Consider the following 18,335-nt stretch of genomic DNA (forward strand, 5'->3'; position numbering starts at 1 on the left):
CGTGTGCGATACTTCTTAATAGAAGCAAAAAACAAAACGTTACCAGGATTCCAACCGAAATGTACGTTGTCACACAAACAAACAATAAATGATATACCGGACGGTAAGGCCATTTGCTTACATCAATGTACAAATACTGAAATAATAAAGAAAATTTTAATAAAAGTTTAGTTTAAAATTTAATTTTACGTACAACTGGATATACTAATCCGTCATTTTTGAATTCATAGAAGAGAATTCCGAAGATGCATTGTAAGGCTTGATATATAAGAATAACATACACCAAAAATGTGTGATCATCAATTAGTTTTCTTAACCTGCGAGGTGGATATACAAATAAGGAATTGTCTTCGAGCAATTGCCATAGGTTTTCATCAGATTCTGATGCATGTTTTAGTGAATAAACTGCGTAATGCCCAAATGACAACGAAGTTAACCATGAAAGATTTAATGCTAGTTGGCTGAAACTTGCTCCAGACACTTGAAGAAATTTTAATTTTTGTAGATTTTATTAAAATACAGTATAAATATATTGTACTTACAATATACATTTATTAAATAGGTAATGTTTCCTCCAGTCACGATACAGAATGCAAAATTGTAAATTAGATTGATGCTTTGGTATAGTAGGGTATTGCTGGGCCAATAAATTTTTCTGGCAATATTAAATGCAAGAAATTGATCACGGTTTAACCTCATAGTATTTTATTATCTTTATAATAATTTAAGAACAACGTGTAGAAGTCAACCATACAGGAGAGGATATACTTCTAAAGTAATATGTATAATATTTTTAGGTTTTATTAGGACAAAAATCAATAGTTCGTGTCAACAAGATAATCAGGCAAATAATTATCATCGCATCAGGAATAGTATTTATTTATTATTTTCTTGTTTTGATATTTATTTGAATCTACTTTGATAATAATTAGACAGACATAAGATTTGAAATAAATGTTGTTGATTGTGGGTCACAAAAACTTGTGACTTTAGTACTTTAGTTACTTAAATTTCATCTCTCAGGTCTCCGTTTTAACTATCCAATCTTATAGAAAATTGTCCGTCGAATAAAATGCTGTGATGCGATCCTAATTATCTCTTTTAGTTTACGAGATATTCGCGATTGAACAAAATGGGCAAAAATTTCAAAATGTCAATTTTTAGCACTTTCAGTCGCGTTTTTCGACCATGTATTGTTGGCAATATAATTATTTTATATTTTTATCTGATAGAGAATTTTCCAATCTTTCATAATCAACAATTCGTTGGTAGCTATCGCTTTTAGTTTAAGAGATATAGGCCACCTGAAATTCAGGTGGCTTAAAAAATTGAGGGGCAAAGTGGGCCCCCTAAAATTTTTGATAAATAAGAGGGGAAAATAACCCACTTTGCCCCCCCCCTCCCCTAAATTATCAAAAATCGTCGAAAAAAAGTATCAAGCACCCCCCTCCCCTTGGCACTTTTTTTCTTAAGACTTAAAATTTCTTCTCTAAAATTTTCCTTTTAACTGTCCTATCTGATAGAGAACAGTCCGTAGATTAAGACGCTGTGATCAGATCCTATTTATCTCTTTTAGTTTACGAGATATTCGCGATTGAATAAAATGGGCAAAAATTGAAAAATGTCACTTTGTAGCACTTTCAGTCGCGTTTTTCGACCATTTACTGTTGGCAATATAATTATTTTACAATTCGGTTGGTAGCTATCACTTTTAGTTTAAGAGATATTAATTATCAAAAATCGTCGAAAAAAGTATCAAGCACCCCCCCCCCCCCCGGCAATTTTTTTCTTAAGACTTGAAATTTCTTCTCTCAGATTTCCGTTTTAACTGTCCTATCTTATAGAGAATAGTCCGTAGATTAAGATGCTGCAATTCGTTCCATTCCAATCTTGTGTGCAGTTCACACGCGGTAGAAGTGAAACCTTCAGAACACTGCACTGCGAGAGAATGAGACGAAAGTGGTATCAGAAGTGGGATAATTTTGGGGTTTATTTATTATAATATTGGAATCAGGTGTAAAAGTTTTTTTAATATTTTGCTGCGAATATTCACGACACTTATCGGTATTGGTTTTGGCATACTTGAAGATCGTTATCTTCTATCTATCTATCTATCTATCTATATATATAAAATTTGCGTGTCACAGTGTTTGTTTCCATACTCCTCCGAAACGGCTTTACCGATTTTACCAAATTTTATATGCGTATTCAGTAGGTCTGAGAATCGGCTAACATCTATTTTTCATACCCTAAGTGATAAGGGTTGTTCACCCTTAACTTTTTTAAAATTTTGGACAAATTCTTTTGTTTTTATTTTTTTATAATGTGGAATTAAAAATACATACAACCCTAAATTTTAGCTTCTTATCACCAACCCCTATTTCTTTATAGCCATTTTCGTAATTTAATCATTTTTCATACCGCTCAAAGAAAATTTTTATATGCGTATTCAGTTGGTCTGAGAATCGGTAACTTCATATCTCTAAGTGATAAGGGTTGTTCACCCTTAATTTTTTAAATTTTGGTCAAAATTTTTGTTTTTTTTTTAATGTGGCATTAAAATATACATACAACCCTAAATTTTTGGTTTCTTATCACCAACCCCTATTTTTTATAATAGGTAAGTTACTTTTTGTCTACACTAAAATTTATCTAGAAACTAGAAATAATTTATATGGCAAAACAACGTTTACCCGGTTAACTAGTCTATATATATAAAAGAAAGTCGTGTTGGTTAACTCCTTTATAACTAAAGAACGGCTAATCCAATTTAGCTAAAAATTGATGGAGAGGTAGCTTAGGGCCAGGAGAAGGTAATAGGATACTTTTTGAAGTGAAAACTCCTTTAGAGAACACTAAACGACACTAAAAGGAAACAAACATATTCGCTTACATGGTTTAGCCTACTGGAGAAAAAGAGCCCACAAATATAATGTTTTCTATTATCTCCGTCTGCCCTTTGTGCAATTCATAGCTTCCCCCTAAGCATAGACGTGCGTGGGTTTGTACGTGTTGGTTGAAGTTGCCCGGTTTTGATGTGTTTGTGTGAATAAGACTTAGTAAGTGTAGGATACTTTTTAATACTTTTGAAATGAAAACTTCTTTGAAGATACTAAACGAGTTTTCTCCGTCTCTTCTTTGTGCGATGCTTCGTAGCTTCCCACTCAACATGCAGCGACCAAAACAATCAAATCTTATCCGACAAAACCGTAATGCAACTAGGATTGAAGGATTGCGAATGAAAGGACTGAAGAAGAACAAGAAATTGCACGTGAAAAGCGAGGCGGAACAAAGTTTGCCGGGTCAGCTAGTTTATTCATATAATCACATTTTTATACCTTTATGTTCATTAATGTATAACATAACAACAGAATAAACCTTTTAAAAATTTAAAATAATTAATAAACCATATTAATTAGTTATTAATGAATAAAATTAATACTTACCAGATGTGCAAGTGGATTACTGTAGACAGCATAATTACCTAAAGGTAACTCAAACACTTTTCGCAAATTTAAATTCATAAATATGAGAAATTTCTGCAGTTTTCACATCACCATCCCAAGGAATTGAATAGAACGTCGTATATTCAAATTCTTCGCCCAATCTATTCATTTCTTCACCCAGAAATCCAAACAAACAGATTCCAGTAATATAGATAATCATATGAGCTATTGATACAAAATCAAATTCCTACAAAATTTCTTACATGTATAATTTAAAAAATGAATTTTATATTAAACACATACAATTAATTGCGATATAATAATCAATCCAATAATAATAGCAGAGGTCAAATACTGCACCATCAGTGGCCATTTAAAAATATTAGCAACTTCACCCAAGCACTAAAATATGTTTTTAATGCTTTTTTTATTCACATTTTACGGCTACTTTTAAATAGTCAGTTTTTCTAGGGTTTCGAATCACAAAAGTGATATTTTCAACTGAAATGGCAAAATTGTGAGTAAAGTAGTTTTGTCACGGGCTTTAGTCACGGGGTAGTGCTTGCCACTTAATACTTAATACACTGTTATTCTTATAAATTTTATACTCACTGCATAGCAAATTGATGTATTTTATAAGCTTTTACCAATTTTTCTTGCCTCTGTGATTTATTTTGAGTCTCCTGAATATCTTTCAAGATAAATTTGAATACAGTCAAACAATTGTATGCGAGATTCATTAATAAAAAAGAAAGAAAATGTTATCAAGATTCCCACTGAAATGTACGTTGTCACACACACAAACAATAAATGGAACACCGGACGGTAAGGCCATTTGCTTATATCAATGTAGAGATACTGAAATAATAAAGAAAATTTTAATAAAAGTTAATTTTAAAATTTAATTTTACGTACAACTGGATATACCAATCCGTCATTTCTGAATTCATAAAAGAGAATTCCTAAGATGCATTGTAAGGCTTGATATGTAAGAATAACATACACCAGAAATGTGTGATTATATATTAGTTTTCTTAGCCTGTTAGGTGGATATGCAAATAAGGGATTGTCTTCGATAAATTGCCATAGGTTTGGTCCGGTTTTTGATGCATGTCTTACTGCATAAGTGACGTAATGTCCGTATGATAATGATGTTAGCCATGAAAGATTTAATGCTAGTTGACTGAAACTTGCTCCAGACACTTGAAAAAATATGTTATTTTTGTATATTTTGCTAAAAATCGAGTGAAACTATATTTTGCTTACGATGTAAATTGATCAAATAGGCGATGTTGCCTCCAGTAACGATACAAAATGCAAAATTGTAAATCAAATATACGCTATGGTGTAGTAGGATATTGCTAGGCCAATAAATTCATTCAGCAATTTTATACGCGAGAAATTGATCACGTTTTAGCCACATGGTATATTTTGGTAGCTAATAATTATCTTTATAATATTTTAAACCCAAAACAGCACTATTCGTATATAAATTATATTCTGACTAATCGTTAGTATCAGCCAGATAATCAGGCAATTACCATCGCATCAGAAATGATTTGCTTATTTATTTATTTATTTATTGTCTTTATTTTTTGATATTTAGTATAAGCTACTTGGATTACAATTAGATAGTCAGTTGATTTGAAATAAATGATGATGCTGGATTCTTTGTTAATATATTTAGGGATGATGCTCAAGATAATATAAAACAAGATATTAATCAACGATAAAACAACAACAACAATTAGCAACTAAATAATAGTAATTTTATTAAGTATTCAGTGGAATCATTCGAATCAACCGTTGTTTTATTTCTTATCAATTTGCACATTGTTAATTTATTCATATATGCACGATTTTATTATTAATTTATTTTGCTTAGTTATAATTTTTATTTATTCTTAACTCACTTCAATACGATTCACATTTTTATACCTTTAAGTTCATTAATGTATAACATAACAACAGAATAAACAGTTTTAAAATCTAAAATAATTAATAAACCATATTAATTATTTATTAATGAATATAATTAATACTTACCAGAAGTGCAAGTGGATTACTGTAGACAGCATAATTACCTAAAGGTAATTCAAACACTTTTGGTAAATTTAAATTCATAAATATGAAAAATTTTGCAGTTTTCACGTCGCCATCCCAAGGAATTGAATAGAACGTCGCATATTCATATTCTTCGCCCAATCTCTTCATTTCTTCACCCATAAATCCAAACAAACAAATTCCAATAATATAGATAAACATATGAGCTATTGATACAAAATCAAATTTCTACAACATTTATTACAAGCATAATTAAAAAAGCAATTTTATAATAAACACATACAATTAATTGCGATATAATAATCAATCCAATAATAATAGCAGATGTCAAATACTGCACCATTAGAGGCCACTTGAAAGTATTAGCAACTCCACTCCAAGCACTAAAATACATTTTTCTGCATATGTTTTCATTTTTGTTTGCTACTTCTACAGCGGTAGTGTTTTCCCTGATTTGAAATACAAAAACCGACACTACAGTAATTTAGTCGCAGGTTTTAGTACTTTATACTTAATATACTATTGTTGTTTATAAAGTACTTTAGTCACGGGGTAAAGCATACTACTTAATACTAAATATACTATTATTTTTTATAATTGTTTATACTCACTGCATAGCAAATTGATGTACATTATATGCTTTTACCAACATTTCTTGCCTCTGCAATTTATTTTGAGTTTCCTTTATATCTCTCAAAATAGATTTGAATACAAAAACTTGTGACTTTAGTACTTTAGTTACTTAAAATTTCATCTCTCAGGTCTCCGTTTTAACTATCCAATCTTATAGAAAATTGTCCGTCGATTAAGACGCTGTGATCAGATCCTATTTATCTCTTTTAGTTTACGAGATATTCGCGATTGAATAAAATGGGCAAAAATTGGAAAATGTCACTTTTAGCACTTTCAGTCGCGATTTTCGACCATGTACTGTAGAAAATATAATTATTTTATATTTTTATCTGATAGAGGGTTTTCCAATCTTTCATAATCAACAATTCGTTGGTAGCTATCGCTTTTAGTTTAAGAGATATAGGCTTTTAGTTTAAGAGACATTAATTATCAAAAATCGTCGAAAAAAGTATCAAGCACCCCCTTAGCAATTTTTTCTTAAGACTTAAAATTTCATCTCTCAGATTTCCGTTTTAACTGTCCTATCTTATAGAGAATAGTCCGTAGATTAAGACGCGGCAATTCGTTCCATTCTGATCTCTTTGTAGTTTACCAGATATTCGCAATTGTAAAATATTAATTATCAAAAATCGTCGTCTTGTGTGCAGTTCACACGCGGTAGAAGTGAAACCTTCAGAACACTGCACTGCGAGAGAATGAGACGAAAGTGGTATCAGAAGTGGGATAATTTTGGGGTTTATTTATTATAATATTGGAATCAGGTGTAAAAGTTTTTTTAATATTTTGCTGCGAATATTCACGACACTTATCGGTATTGGTTTTTGGCATACTTGAAGATCGTTATTATAGTATATTCAGAAAATATTCGGAATCAAGTGTCTTGTGGCAAGCAACGAAGCATCGCATAAATGGGAGACGAAGATAATTGGAAACACTATACTCGTATATTTGTGTTCTCTTATTCTTTCGCAGGCAAAACCATTATACCATTATACCATTTTTTATGTCTCAACACCGAAAAAAAGTGTTGCTTTAAATGTGGATATAGTCAAAAAATAGTTATTTTATAATTGAAGTCACTTTCATAAAAAGAAAAACAAGACATTTTACGATTTTCACACATTTATTTATATAATTATATAGAATTATAATACACACACACTTATACATGGATACATTAAGGATTACAAATAATAAAGACACAATAAACGAACGTTTCTCGTCGTTCATAGTCGAACATAATGAAAAGAATTTTTGGGGAACTTAGATGACCGGTGAATGGATCATTCTTTACACTCCATACGCACAAAAACAGAAATAAATCATATCATAAACATAAACGATAACAATAAATAATAATAGATAACGCATAAAAACAAAGTATACAAAAAGAAATAAAAGCAAACTAAGTTGAAATTAAAATAAAGGCGCAATGTTTTAATTTGACAAAAATTTAAGCAAAAAATAAATAAATAAAAAGAAATAAAAATAAAAAAATAAACAAAATTGTTGTGCGTTGAATAAGTTTTACAATCAAATTTTAATTTGTAATTTTCCCACTTTTTGTGTTCACAGATTTTTTTGTAAGTTTTTTAAAGTTTTTTTTTGTTTGTTTTAAATAATCCTATCATATTTTTTAAATTGAACATAAAATAATTTATCAACTAATTCAATATCAGCTTTGTAGTTTGTTTGCTGTTACAAATAAATGTATATTTGTTGATTGTGTTGTATAAATATTGAAAAAAATCACTTCTAGTGCCAAAAAAACGAATGAAGGGTTTTCATGGTCAATTTTCATTCGTTTTGAGGCATCTTGTCAATAAAACCAGTAAAAGTTTATGTGAAAATTCTGAGAAAGTGAGTGTTATCAATGTGTTTTTGTTGTTTACAGCCGTTCTATTTGTATGCGCTGATATTGAATGTCAATATTGATTAATAAAAAAGGCACACGAACACCAAAAACACGCATTAAAGGAATTATATAAATTGTTGGCTTGTTACGAGTTTTAATATAAAAAATATTAAAAAAGTGTCTTTGAGTTACCGGAATTTATCATCCTAACTTATATTTACCTAACTGATAAGAGTAATATAATTATGAGTCATAATGAAATTAAACACGAACACGTACACGATTACAAAACCTAAGTGTTAACCTATAAATCTAGTGTATTTTAATCCTAACCAATTCTAACCTATTTTTTCTCCGCTTTTTTTCCGATTTTCTTTCAATTCTTGTAATTTTTATAAAAAATAATGAAATTATAATTCAAAACAAACAAACAAACAAATTAAACCAAAACTATAGAAAATGTAAACCAAAATTAAACTTAACAAATAGAAAATGTTTAAATGAACAAATATTCATGCAAAATGAGAAAAATTTAAAGAAATAAAAACACATGCAACCAAAACAAAAATTTCAAAATGAACAAAACTGAATTTTAAGGATGTTAAAACTTAATAAGTGAAAACTTAAACAATGCAGATGATAACAAAAGTGAAAACATGCAACTATTGAAAAAAAACTTGAAATTTTTAAACAAAACTGAAGTAAATTTGAAATTTTAGGCACTTTGGCTATGTTCAAACACAACAAAACAGAAACAAAAACTAAAAAGAAACATTTCGCCAAATTAAAACATAATAATACGAAATAGAAAATTTAAAAACTCAAAAATGATAAAAAGAAAAGAAAAACGATTCAAACTTAATAAAAAGTGCAACAAATAACTTCAACTGGTGCGAGAAACAGACAACTGCCGCATTAAAAACAAAAACAAAACGAAACAAGCAATAATTTCAACAAGAACGTAACAACTTCTCCCCTTTTATCCATTTTTTCTCTGTTCATAACTGCCTATTTTCGGATTCTGATTCTGATGTTCCTTTACACCCGGAAATTGAATTCAAACAAAAACTTAACAGTTGTAACAAAACAAAACAAAAACGGAATGTAATCATTTTTCTGTGTGCGATTTTTATGTAATAAGCCGGTGACAACAATAGTTTCAGTTCAGGTAACTTCGCCTGCTTTGATGGAAACATTTGAGAACGATAACGAAAACTTAACAGTAACAGTAGTAGTAGTTGTAACAAAAAACGTAACAAATTTGCGCTTTTATCACAAGCACAGCTGTAGATTTTGAAATTGTTTCAAAGCCGAAAATTCAGATGGGTGTAGTCTATGTGTGTGACATGTAATACTTTCAAATTTGTTCATTGGGTAGTAGTAGTGTGTGTTTTGTTGATTAATTGATTAATTGATGAAATGGTGGTTTGAGCGCTTGAGATAGCGATGAATATATGTTTGTAAATACCTCGAGTCTTGGTGCCATTGACTTGGTGATGATAACTGCTGATGAATGATGTGGAATCTTCTGGTACTTGCGTATTGATGATGTGATGATGTGGATGATGATAGTTTAGTGTTGGTGATGATGATGATGATGATGAGATCCTTCCGGGGCAAGATCTGAAACTACACAAAAATTATTAAAATTAGACGAAAATTTATGAAAAAAATGATAAATTTAATCATACCTTCTTTGTCAATTAGATAAAACATATCGATGTGTAATATTTTGGTTGATAAATAATTATTATGACATCTTCTTCTTGATTTCTTCATTTTTCTTACTGGAACCATGTTGATGATGATATTTTACTATAAATCAAACAAAAAAAAATTGTATTTATTGCTTCAGAAATAATAAAATAAAATAAAACTTACATTTTTAATGTATTTTGTTATTTTGTTAACAATTGTTCACAAATTTCAACTTGAAAAAGTAATTTTTTAAATTTTTGTCGAATTTTTCTCGAAAAACACTTTTAACACTTGTTGATTTTATATTTATATTCTTCACAGGTGGTTGCTAAAGCATGGGCATACCACATCTATAGAACTGATGAAGGTAGCCCATGCTTAGCAGAGTAAACGCTGACTCACTGTTCTTCACTGGACGAAACTCAAATTTCGAATGAGTTTGCCATCGGTATCCCCTGCTTATATACAAAATGTTCCCCTTCTTTTACTTTATTTCGGCCCCCTTTATTTCGCACCCTAAGCGTACCCCACCAGTAGTCAAACGACTTGTTGACCGTGGGTAAGAAGCACTCACCATGAAAACATGCTGGTATGAGGGGGAATCCAATGCTGCACACAACCCTAACTTGAAGAAACATTACGAATCGTCTAGAACAAATTTAAAGGTAAACTGGTTGAGGATTAAAGGTACAGACTACAAAAACATTTAATACAAGGTGTTTACTTCATATTTTTATAAATAAAATTTTTTATTTTTGTGGATATAAAACACTCTGTGATTTCTTTTATTGTAATGGTACATGCAAGGGAATTTATCTTCTAAAAAGGGGATGAAGAAATTAAGATTTGCTTAATGTTGTGTACCGTGGGACAAATTCAAAAATATGATCCATCACCTTTTTAAATGCTATAGAAAATCACCCCTATTATTGCAAACATCTATGAATTGTATTAAAAAAGAAAATGGCGACCACCTAGCGTTTTGCACCATATAATTACATTTTTATTTAATTCTTTAATTAAATTCGTGCTTAGTGATTTACTCGTACAGAATAAAGCGCTCACGCTTCCGGCGTCACAGGGCTTTATTCCGTGAGTTTTTAAGTTGGCATACATTGTGGTCGCACTTCCGGTGGGCAATGTTTGGGTATTTTTATTACTCACATGCTGGGCGATCGTAATCTTCAAGAATTTTAAATTTTTAAAAGTAAATTTTTAATTTTTTGATTTTTTTTAAATTTCGCAGACGATTTCCGTTAAATTATGATGCAATACCAATGATGAATTGAAATTCGTCCATGACGGTTTATTTTAGAGGTTTAGGGGTGAGATGCTCCAGAAGATGGCCCATACACGAAAATACGTTGAATTATGTCTGGGTGATATTCTTTTAGATCACCCTCCTTTGAGGATCGTTTCTTAAGCGCCCCAATTCTGGTTTTACTTTCTGGCCGTTAAAAACTCACCCTGAATCTTAATGGTGGGCTTGCACGTAATTCCAGTCTAGTTCCCGTGGGATTTATGATGTCGTAAGGCTGGACAAGCAAATTATTATTAGTCTTTTGCAATCCTGCGCGCTGCACAAACGAAAAACGAGTTTAAATTCATTCCTGTTTTATTTTTTACCTGCTGCAACTGTGAGAATGAGAATATTTCGAGCATGTTTTTTGATTTGCATTTTGACAATGTGCAGGGTGCACAAACAACATCTCAATGCAATATACTGCAGCTGCAGGTTTAAAATTTGAAGTTTTTGAGTTTTTAAGTAAAATGTCACAATATGCAAAAAATCTCAGTATAAAAGAACTCTACACGTGAGTAAGCATCGACGACAAAAGAATTCGAAGCCCAAAATACAGGGTAACCAAACAGCGTGACCGTGGGAATGCATGCTGGGCCTACCACCACATAAAGCACGTGAGCAACACTTTTTTTTTCGGGGTTGAATAAAAAAGGATCGAATTAAAATTAAAATTGAGTTTTATCAAACATTTATACGCTTTTTATGAATTTATCAGGTTATCTTAACCGGAAATAACCTTTTAACACAAATTTCTCTATTTTCAAAGGGTGTGTAGTGAAATGAAACACTTTCCGCTCTTTTTTCATTATTCCCTATCAAAATAAGCGCCTTGTTCACCCCTACATCCGGATATAAACATTTTCATACAGTGGAGATACGCATTGTTGAGTTTACAAGTTGAATTTAAAATTAAAAATAAGATTTTGTAAATATTCGAGTAAATTGAAATCTGCAGAGTTCTATGCATTCCCGAGTATTACCCGCATAATTTTTTTTTGTGATAAGAATAAAATGCGTGGGGTGCGTGCTGCACTTTCACTTTCAATTAAGAACGTATGGCGCGTGCCACCACCATCATAGTCATCTATTATAATTATATCTATTCTGTTGAAATGTACAAAATTTATTGCTGTGAGTTGATCTAGTAGTACCACCATGGGGTAGATTTAAATGACAATCAAAGAGTACCGGCATAAGTTTCAAGTAAAAATCGTGGGAAATAAAAATAAATAACATGAAAATGTTTTAATTACAAATTAAGCTAAAATATATAATTGTGTATTTAGTATCAAGTGGTAAAAAGTGAGTTTTAGTCACGAGTGTTTAATTGATCGAGTGTTTAACAATGTTTAGTCACATGATGCTGACGCTATTTTTTCTACTTTCACTTTATTTCTATGTTGAGGTTCTATATTTGAATTTTTAATTTTAAAATTTCTAAAATTGTGACTAAAACCCGTGACTAAAGTACTTTAGTTATGACTTTGGCCGCCCGTGTCTAAAATATCACATTTTGTGTCTCAAAACCATAGAAAAAGTATCTAATTAAAGATTAAAATAAAAAACAAATAAAAAAATAAATATTTCAATTAAAAGTTAACAAAAACAGATAAATTTTATTCAATTCAAGTCTACTTAAGTATCTGCGCCATAAAAATCCAAGAATTCTCAATTTTACAACCCTAGAAACCAAAAGTGTTGGCACGAGTCTTATTCTTAAAACCATCTCAGCACGCAGCTGACTTAGGAGCACGTGTGATACACATAAACCTTTGTTCCTATAGAACGCATTCAATTCGATGAGAAAGAGTCACCTTCAATGCCCGCCGACCGTTCCGAGGGTCTTGCTGACGCAAGACTTTGATTCCATTCAATTTGGACGTCTTGAAGTTTCGAATTTAAATACACGAAGGGTAGGTTTGCATTGTGTTGCCTACCGGTGTGCGCACACGTTTGCCGTCCGGGGGTCACACAAGAAATTAAAAATAAAGCCAGGTAGCCACCGAAAGAAAGATCCGCCATTGTTAGTATTTTGAAAAGCACGAGGGGATAATACTATTGGTACTGAAACTTGAAAAGAAACGCAATGGAGTGTAATATTTTTAAATCTTACGCAAAGAAAAATATTTTAGATTTTGATTTGAGGTTAGATTTACTTCATGTACAGTTTACTCGTAATCGTAATACTTAGAATCGCGACTTTTCAGGCACTCTGCGTAGTTTATTCGTATTCATCTTGTTTGGTGTTTCGTGTCGCAGTCGAGGAATTCGACAAGACGCTGGTAAAAGAATATGTCTGCCGTTCGTGTTCGCCGCCATGCGTGCCATGTGTTTGGTTGTTAATCCTGCGCGTTTCGGACCTTTCTCATCGCAGTAGCAAGGAATAAAGATGGAAACTTCCGGGCATCCGCATGCCGGATGTAGAATCGTGATGTATCCCGGGCCGTTTTTATTCGCCAACACACGCAATGAGTGCATTGATGTCGCTTCAGCTGCTGGTTGCTTAGCAGCGGTTTCATTTAAAACATCCGAGAAGTAAATATTCGTCTTGTTCGGTGATGGCGAATTCTGTATGTTTGACATGACGGAGAGGTGACTACAAGCGCATTGCATTTTAGAATTTCCAGATTCATAGATTTTAATTTTATCGATGGAGAAATCACTTGTTGTGTCTACAATTTGTGGAGTGCGTATTCTCTGAGGAATGCGTGATTGTTTTTTAGTTGGTTTTTTGATGGTTAATTCTTGTTGTGGTTCGATTGTTGTGTGATCGTCTTCGGTGTGAGATACGAGTATTTCTGAGTCACCTGCGCTTGTTACCGAACAGCATTTTGGAGGTGTGCGAGTTAATTCACGACGCATTTTGAAATATGTGCTCCAGAACTCTTCGGGTTCCATTTGGTTTTTTTCAAAGATTTCTAAAGCTTCGTCACTTTCGATGAAACGACGGAAGGATTTGGATATTTCCGAAGAACGAAGAAAATCGAAGAAAGTTGATTGTGGAGTTGTAGAATCTAACATTTCTAGGTTAATAAAAAATAGTATATTATAAATATGCACACGTAAGTTCTACCCTCTGATTTAAGTACTTTAGTCACGGTTTTGGATGTCCACTTTTAAAGTACCACTTTTTATGTTTTAAAACCATGGAAAAATTGGAAGAAGTAGAAAAGAAGAATGAACGAATTAAGAAGTAGTAATAACAAGCTCCACCCCATGACTAAAACCCGTGACTAAAGTACTTTAGTCATAGTTTTGGTTATCCGTGTTTAAAGTTCCACTTTTTGTGTTTCAACCTCGAGAAAGCAGTGTTTTATAGATGAAAGTAGAAAAAAACTTTTTTTCATAAATTAAATTAAATATAAACAATATTAGTACCTTTAGATATTAATTTCTCTTCACTTTCATAAATGGTTTCCAAATTATGCGTGCTGGTTGTAAAATCTTTACTAGTTTTCATTTTTTCTGATTTTTTCTCTTCTTCCGAATCTAAACACAAAAAAATTAAAATCTTCCAAAAATTAAAAAAACAAAATTACTTTTAGATTGTTGCGGTGTTAACAGCACAAATTCAGCAATTGTCTCCTTACTATTGCTTTCTGCAAGTGTAGATTGTGCAACTTTTTGTTTAAACTGATTCAAAGGAGAAACACTGCTCCGTTTACAATTCTGCAAGTCTTTTTCACTCTCCTTCCGTGTTTTAAACTTATATTTCGTCGGAGTTATCGTCGCAACAGTAAAATTCTTCATCGAAGACGAAATCTTATTCATTTCTGTATAATTCCCATCATCAATTCTTTTCACTTCTTCACTCGGTGAACCAAAACGTTCAAATTCAGCTGAACAAGCTTGTAATCTTTGATTCTTCAACCGTTTAGGCACAGTATGAATCTTTTTGTAATCCTTCTCAGATTTTTTACATTTCGAACTCTTAGGTTTACTTTTATTAACTTTCACTTGATGCGTGTATCTTGCATCCTCACCATTATTATAACTTTGCGTCGAGAACATAAAACGTTTAAAAAAATCGCTTACAAGACTTTTACGCTCATAGCTACTCTTCGTAGATGGCGCTGAATATCGATGCTCAAATCGTTGCTTCCTGCGATGACTATGATGTGAAGTTATTCCCCGTTGATGTTTATCATTCAAGTTCCCCATAACCTCAGTGGAATCAGCGTCTTTTTTGAAAATCTCAAAATAATAGACGAGATACACGCGACACGTTGGCACCAATCGCTCCTGAAAATTGGTGTAACGTTCAAAACTGAATTGAATGGTAGCAGTGAAGTTGATCGGATGGTAATTACAGTGCTTTGCCATAATAGTATCTTGCTGGACGACATCGACGATCAACTGCAAATCCGAAGTGGTGAGCGGAAGTGAATTCAGACTGGCATGATATGGTTCATCATCGGCATCAACACGATTTAGGACATTAGGCATACAACATTTTGCAGGAACAGAAGCCCGCAGTAAATTATGCATACCTATCTCTTGTAATTCTCGTTGAATGCGTGGTTTTGGATGATCCACGATGGAATTACGCACGGACATGTTAAACTGGGAGATTTCTATGTCCATCGGTGGGCATATGGTTACATTTGGTAGGGAGGCACGTGTGACAGCGTAGGGTAAACTGGTGTTACTATCAGCGACTTGCATTACTTGAAAGATATCAGGTTCGTACTCCTGGAAAGCCGGAGGTGGTTCTGCTAGGAGTGAATTTGCACTCATACCGAACAGATCCATCATTGGGTTTATCATTGGATCTACTGTCATCATTACAACCTTGTCTTTTTCTTTATTATGACGGGATGTGAATCTGTTGCGGGAGCTGATCATTTTTGCTAAAGCGCATTTTTCTCGGATGAGACTCTTGAAAGTCGGTGGTTTACAACCGCAACCTCTGGTTGCTGTCACTGGTTTAATCGTTGTGTCTTCATCAGCGACTTGGATAATTTCTTCAGGGATTACTTTTCCTGGACCGTAAGGATATCCAGTGTTTAATAAATCTAACAACGTCTAAAAATTAAAAAATTAAAAAAGTTTTTTTTTACTTTTTCTAAGGTTTTGAGACACGAAAAGTGGTACTTTACACACGGACGTGACTAAAGTACTTTATTCACGGTCTTTAGTCACGGTGCTCTTTTTTTTAACCTACCTGTGATATTTTTACAATAATAGGTATCCCAGCAACTTTTGAATGTACATGTGGATATTCTCTATAGCAACACCCAAGAGGAGTATCCGCCATCTCGGAATTAACTTCTAACCAATTCATAGAAATCAACTTCTCCTGCGCATCTTCCAAAGCCTGTAGACAATACATAACTTCCTGCATAATATAATGCTCCTTTTCAACCGCCGGAGACTCCGCGGGTGTAAACTCCTTATTTTCAAAATCAATCAACTGATCTTCTTTTAAAATCATCAATTGTTCAGCGATTTTCGCCATCATCTCACGAAGTAAAGGTGTAACATTCGAACAAGATTCTTCTTTTGCCGAACAAGTTTTATTACAAAAATTAGGTCCTGCATCAGTCGTCCGGGGAGACTGATAAGGACTAGCAATAGGACTACGTGCAGGTGAAGGCATAGGAGCCATTATATGCTCTTGAATTTGTTCTTCACTCTCAATATGTTCATGTTCATGTTCATGTGGTGCCACTATATCAGGTTCTATATTTTCATAATGCACCATTTGATTGCTATCTGATTCAGCTAACACCAAAGGATCATCATCAATATCATAATAATTTTGTACATGATTCGGATCGTGTTCTTCAGAATTATGTAAAGGTTCCTGTTGGATTTCTTCAGGGAGAACTGCACATGCTTTAGTCACACCTTCATTACATTTTAATTCATATCTACGCACTCCGACGGTGTAGGGAGCGCTTTTCTTCGCTAAATCATGAATTTCATCAATTGAGAACTTCTCAGAGTGATGATCAAATAAATAATCACCTGTACGTGTGACATATTTCTTTGTAAACTTTTGTGAATCCACTGAATTCATAAGAGTACCACCTGAACCATAATTATGTTTTTGTTTCTGTTGTAACGGTTGTGATGATTCATCAATCTGTGCATCCATGACAATACTATTATGTTTGATGTCAATATTTGTACTGCTTACAGGTCCATCATCACAATGACAGCCTTTATCTTTAGGTTCACCTATTACTATAAAATGTTTCGCGATATGTTTCCGGATGGCATCTTTATCAATTTTTCCTTGATTGTATTCAAAGTTATCTTGATAATAACTGGCGGCATCGGGTGTATTTGTATCCTGTCCCAGACCTTCAACACTAACTTGCTCTAAAGAAGTTTTTAATTTTCTGATTGTTTCTGTGATTAATTCATGTAGATTCACCAATTGTTTCATTAAATCACGATCGATGAAAATTCTATCTGCCATGCGTTCAATATTTTCTAATAAATCTTCTCTTTTTATAGTTGCTACATTATTAACTGTAAAATCCACCTCGCAGGGTAAATTTTTATTCACTGAACCCAATTCTTCACCGACTTGATTGATGATTTCTGATGCTTGATAAGCGCGGATGTATTGCGTGTAACTTATAGAACAAATCGGTTGTCTTTTGATTAACAATTCCTTGAATTCTTGATGTGTGTAACTTGTTGCTCGACTGATGATATCATCAATGATAGGTGTTAAATATCGATACGCTGTTTTCAATCGGGTCATATTATTGGACATGATCCACGAGGTGATTGTTTGAGTGGATCTACATTCTTCAACACTTGGTTTATTTGCGGTTTCTGATAAACTAGTACATGCTACTGAAGATCGTGCTCTGAACCTGCATTTTTCATCGGGGTTTGCTCTCGAGTCGTAGTTCACAGATGAGGATGATTGCAGGCGTCTTGACTGCTTGGCGAATCCACTGCTATAACCGCTGGATTCGATCAAAGAATGCATGTCTTTTGAATCGCAGCGATTCAAACGTTTGCGTGCAATCATCTTCACACCCCGAGCATTTTTTTAGGAGATTTTTAATAGAAAACGTGCATTTTACACGCTTTTTTACTACACTTTAATTTAAAACCTAGAAATTTTTAGGATGACGTTTTCAAATCAAAATTATTTATTAATATTTATTAAAATTTAGGGTGTTGCTATGGATATACTAGTAGAGATAAACAAATTAGTTATTTTTTTTTATTTTCATCTTTAAAACGCCAGGTTTTCACGGTTTTGAGGCATAAAAAGTGGTATTTTAAAACGTACGGCCAAAGTCGTGACTAAAGTACTTTAGTCATGGGTTTTAGTCACGACTTTTGAAATTTTAAAATAAAAAGTTCA

The 18,335-nt window shown here is 32.7% G+C and overlaps 1 protein-coding gene and 1 long non-coding RNA gene across 2 annotated transcripts; both read right to left on the reverse strand.

Annotated features, from left to right (window-relative positions):
- Positions 1–7,247: 7,247 nt before the first annotated feature.
- On the reverse strand, positions 7,248–10,112 carry LOC135790387 (uncharacterized). Its single transcript, XR_010547747.1, has 3 exons — positions 9,880–10,112; positions 9,690–9,813; positions 7,248–9,627 (listed from the first exon to the last, which is right to left on the reverse strand). It is a non-coding gene; the product is annotated as an uncharacterized lncRNA (long non-coding RNA).
- Positions 10,113–13,132: 3,020 nt separating this feature from the next.
- On the reverse strand, positions 13,133–18,122 carry LOC135790933 (uncharacterized). Its single transcript, XM_065301216.1, has 4 exons — positions 16,164–18,122; positions 14,539–16,024; positions 14,378–14,488; positions 13,133–14,022 (listed from the first exon to the last, which is right to left on the reverse strand). The coding sequence occupies exons 1-4, from the start codon at positions 17,991–17,993 to the stop codon at positions 13,187–13,189; spliced, it is 4,263 nt and encodes a 1,420-aa protein (XP_065157288.1). The 5' UTR covers positions 17,994–18,122; the 3' UTR covers positions 13,133–13,186.
- Between the last annotated feature and the right edge of the window lie 213 nt (positions 18,123–18,335).

The sequence above is a fragment of the Atheta coriaria genome, unplaced genomic scaffold (assembly GCF_025399875.1).
Source record: "Atheta coriaria isolate IRGN ID8LTWV9N9 unplaced genomic scaffold, Caltech_Dcor_3.1 hic_scaffold_4_pilon, whole genome shotgun sequence".
NCBI classification, from domain to species: Eukaryota; Metazoa; Arthropoda; class Insecta; order Coleoptera; family Staphylinidae; genus Dalotia; species Dalotia coriaria.

Coding starts and splice junctions, on each gene's coding strand:
- LOC135790933 (XM_065301216.1), bottom strand. CDS start 17,993: ATGATTGCACGCAAACGTTTGAATCGCTGCGATTCAAAAGACATGCAT. Junction 16,025..16,163: donor TTATTGTAAAAATATCACAG/GTAGGTTAAAAA, acceptor TTTAATTTTTAG/ACGTTGTTAGATTTATTAAA. Junction 14,489..14,538: donor AACACCGCAACAATCTAAAA/GTAATTTTGTTT, acceptor TTTTGTGTTTAG/ATTCGGAAGAAGAGAAAAAA.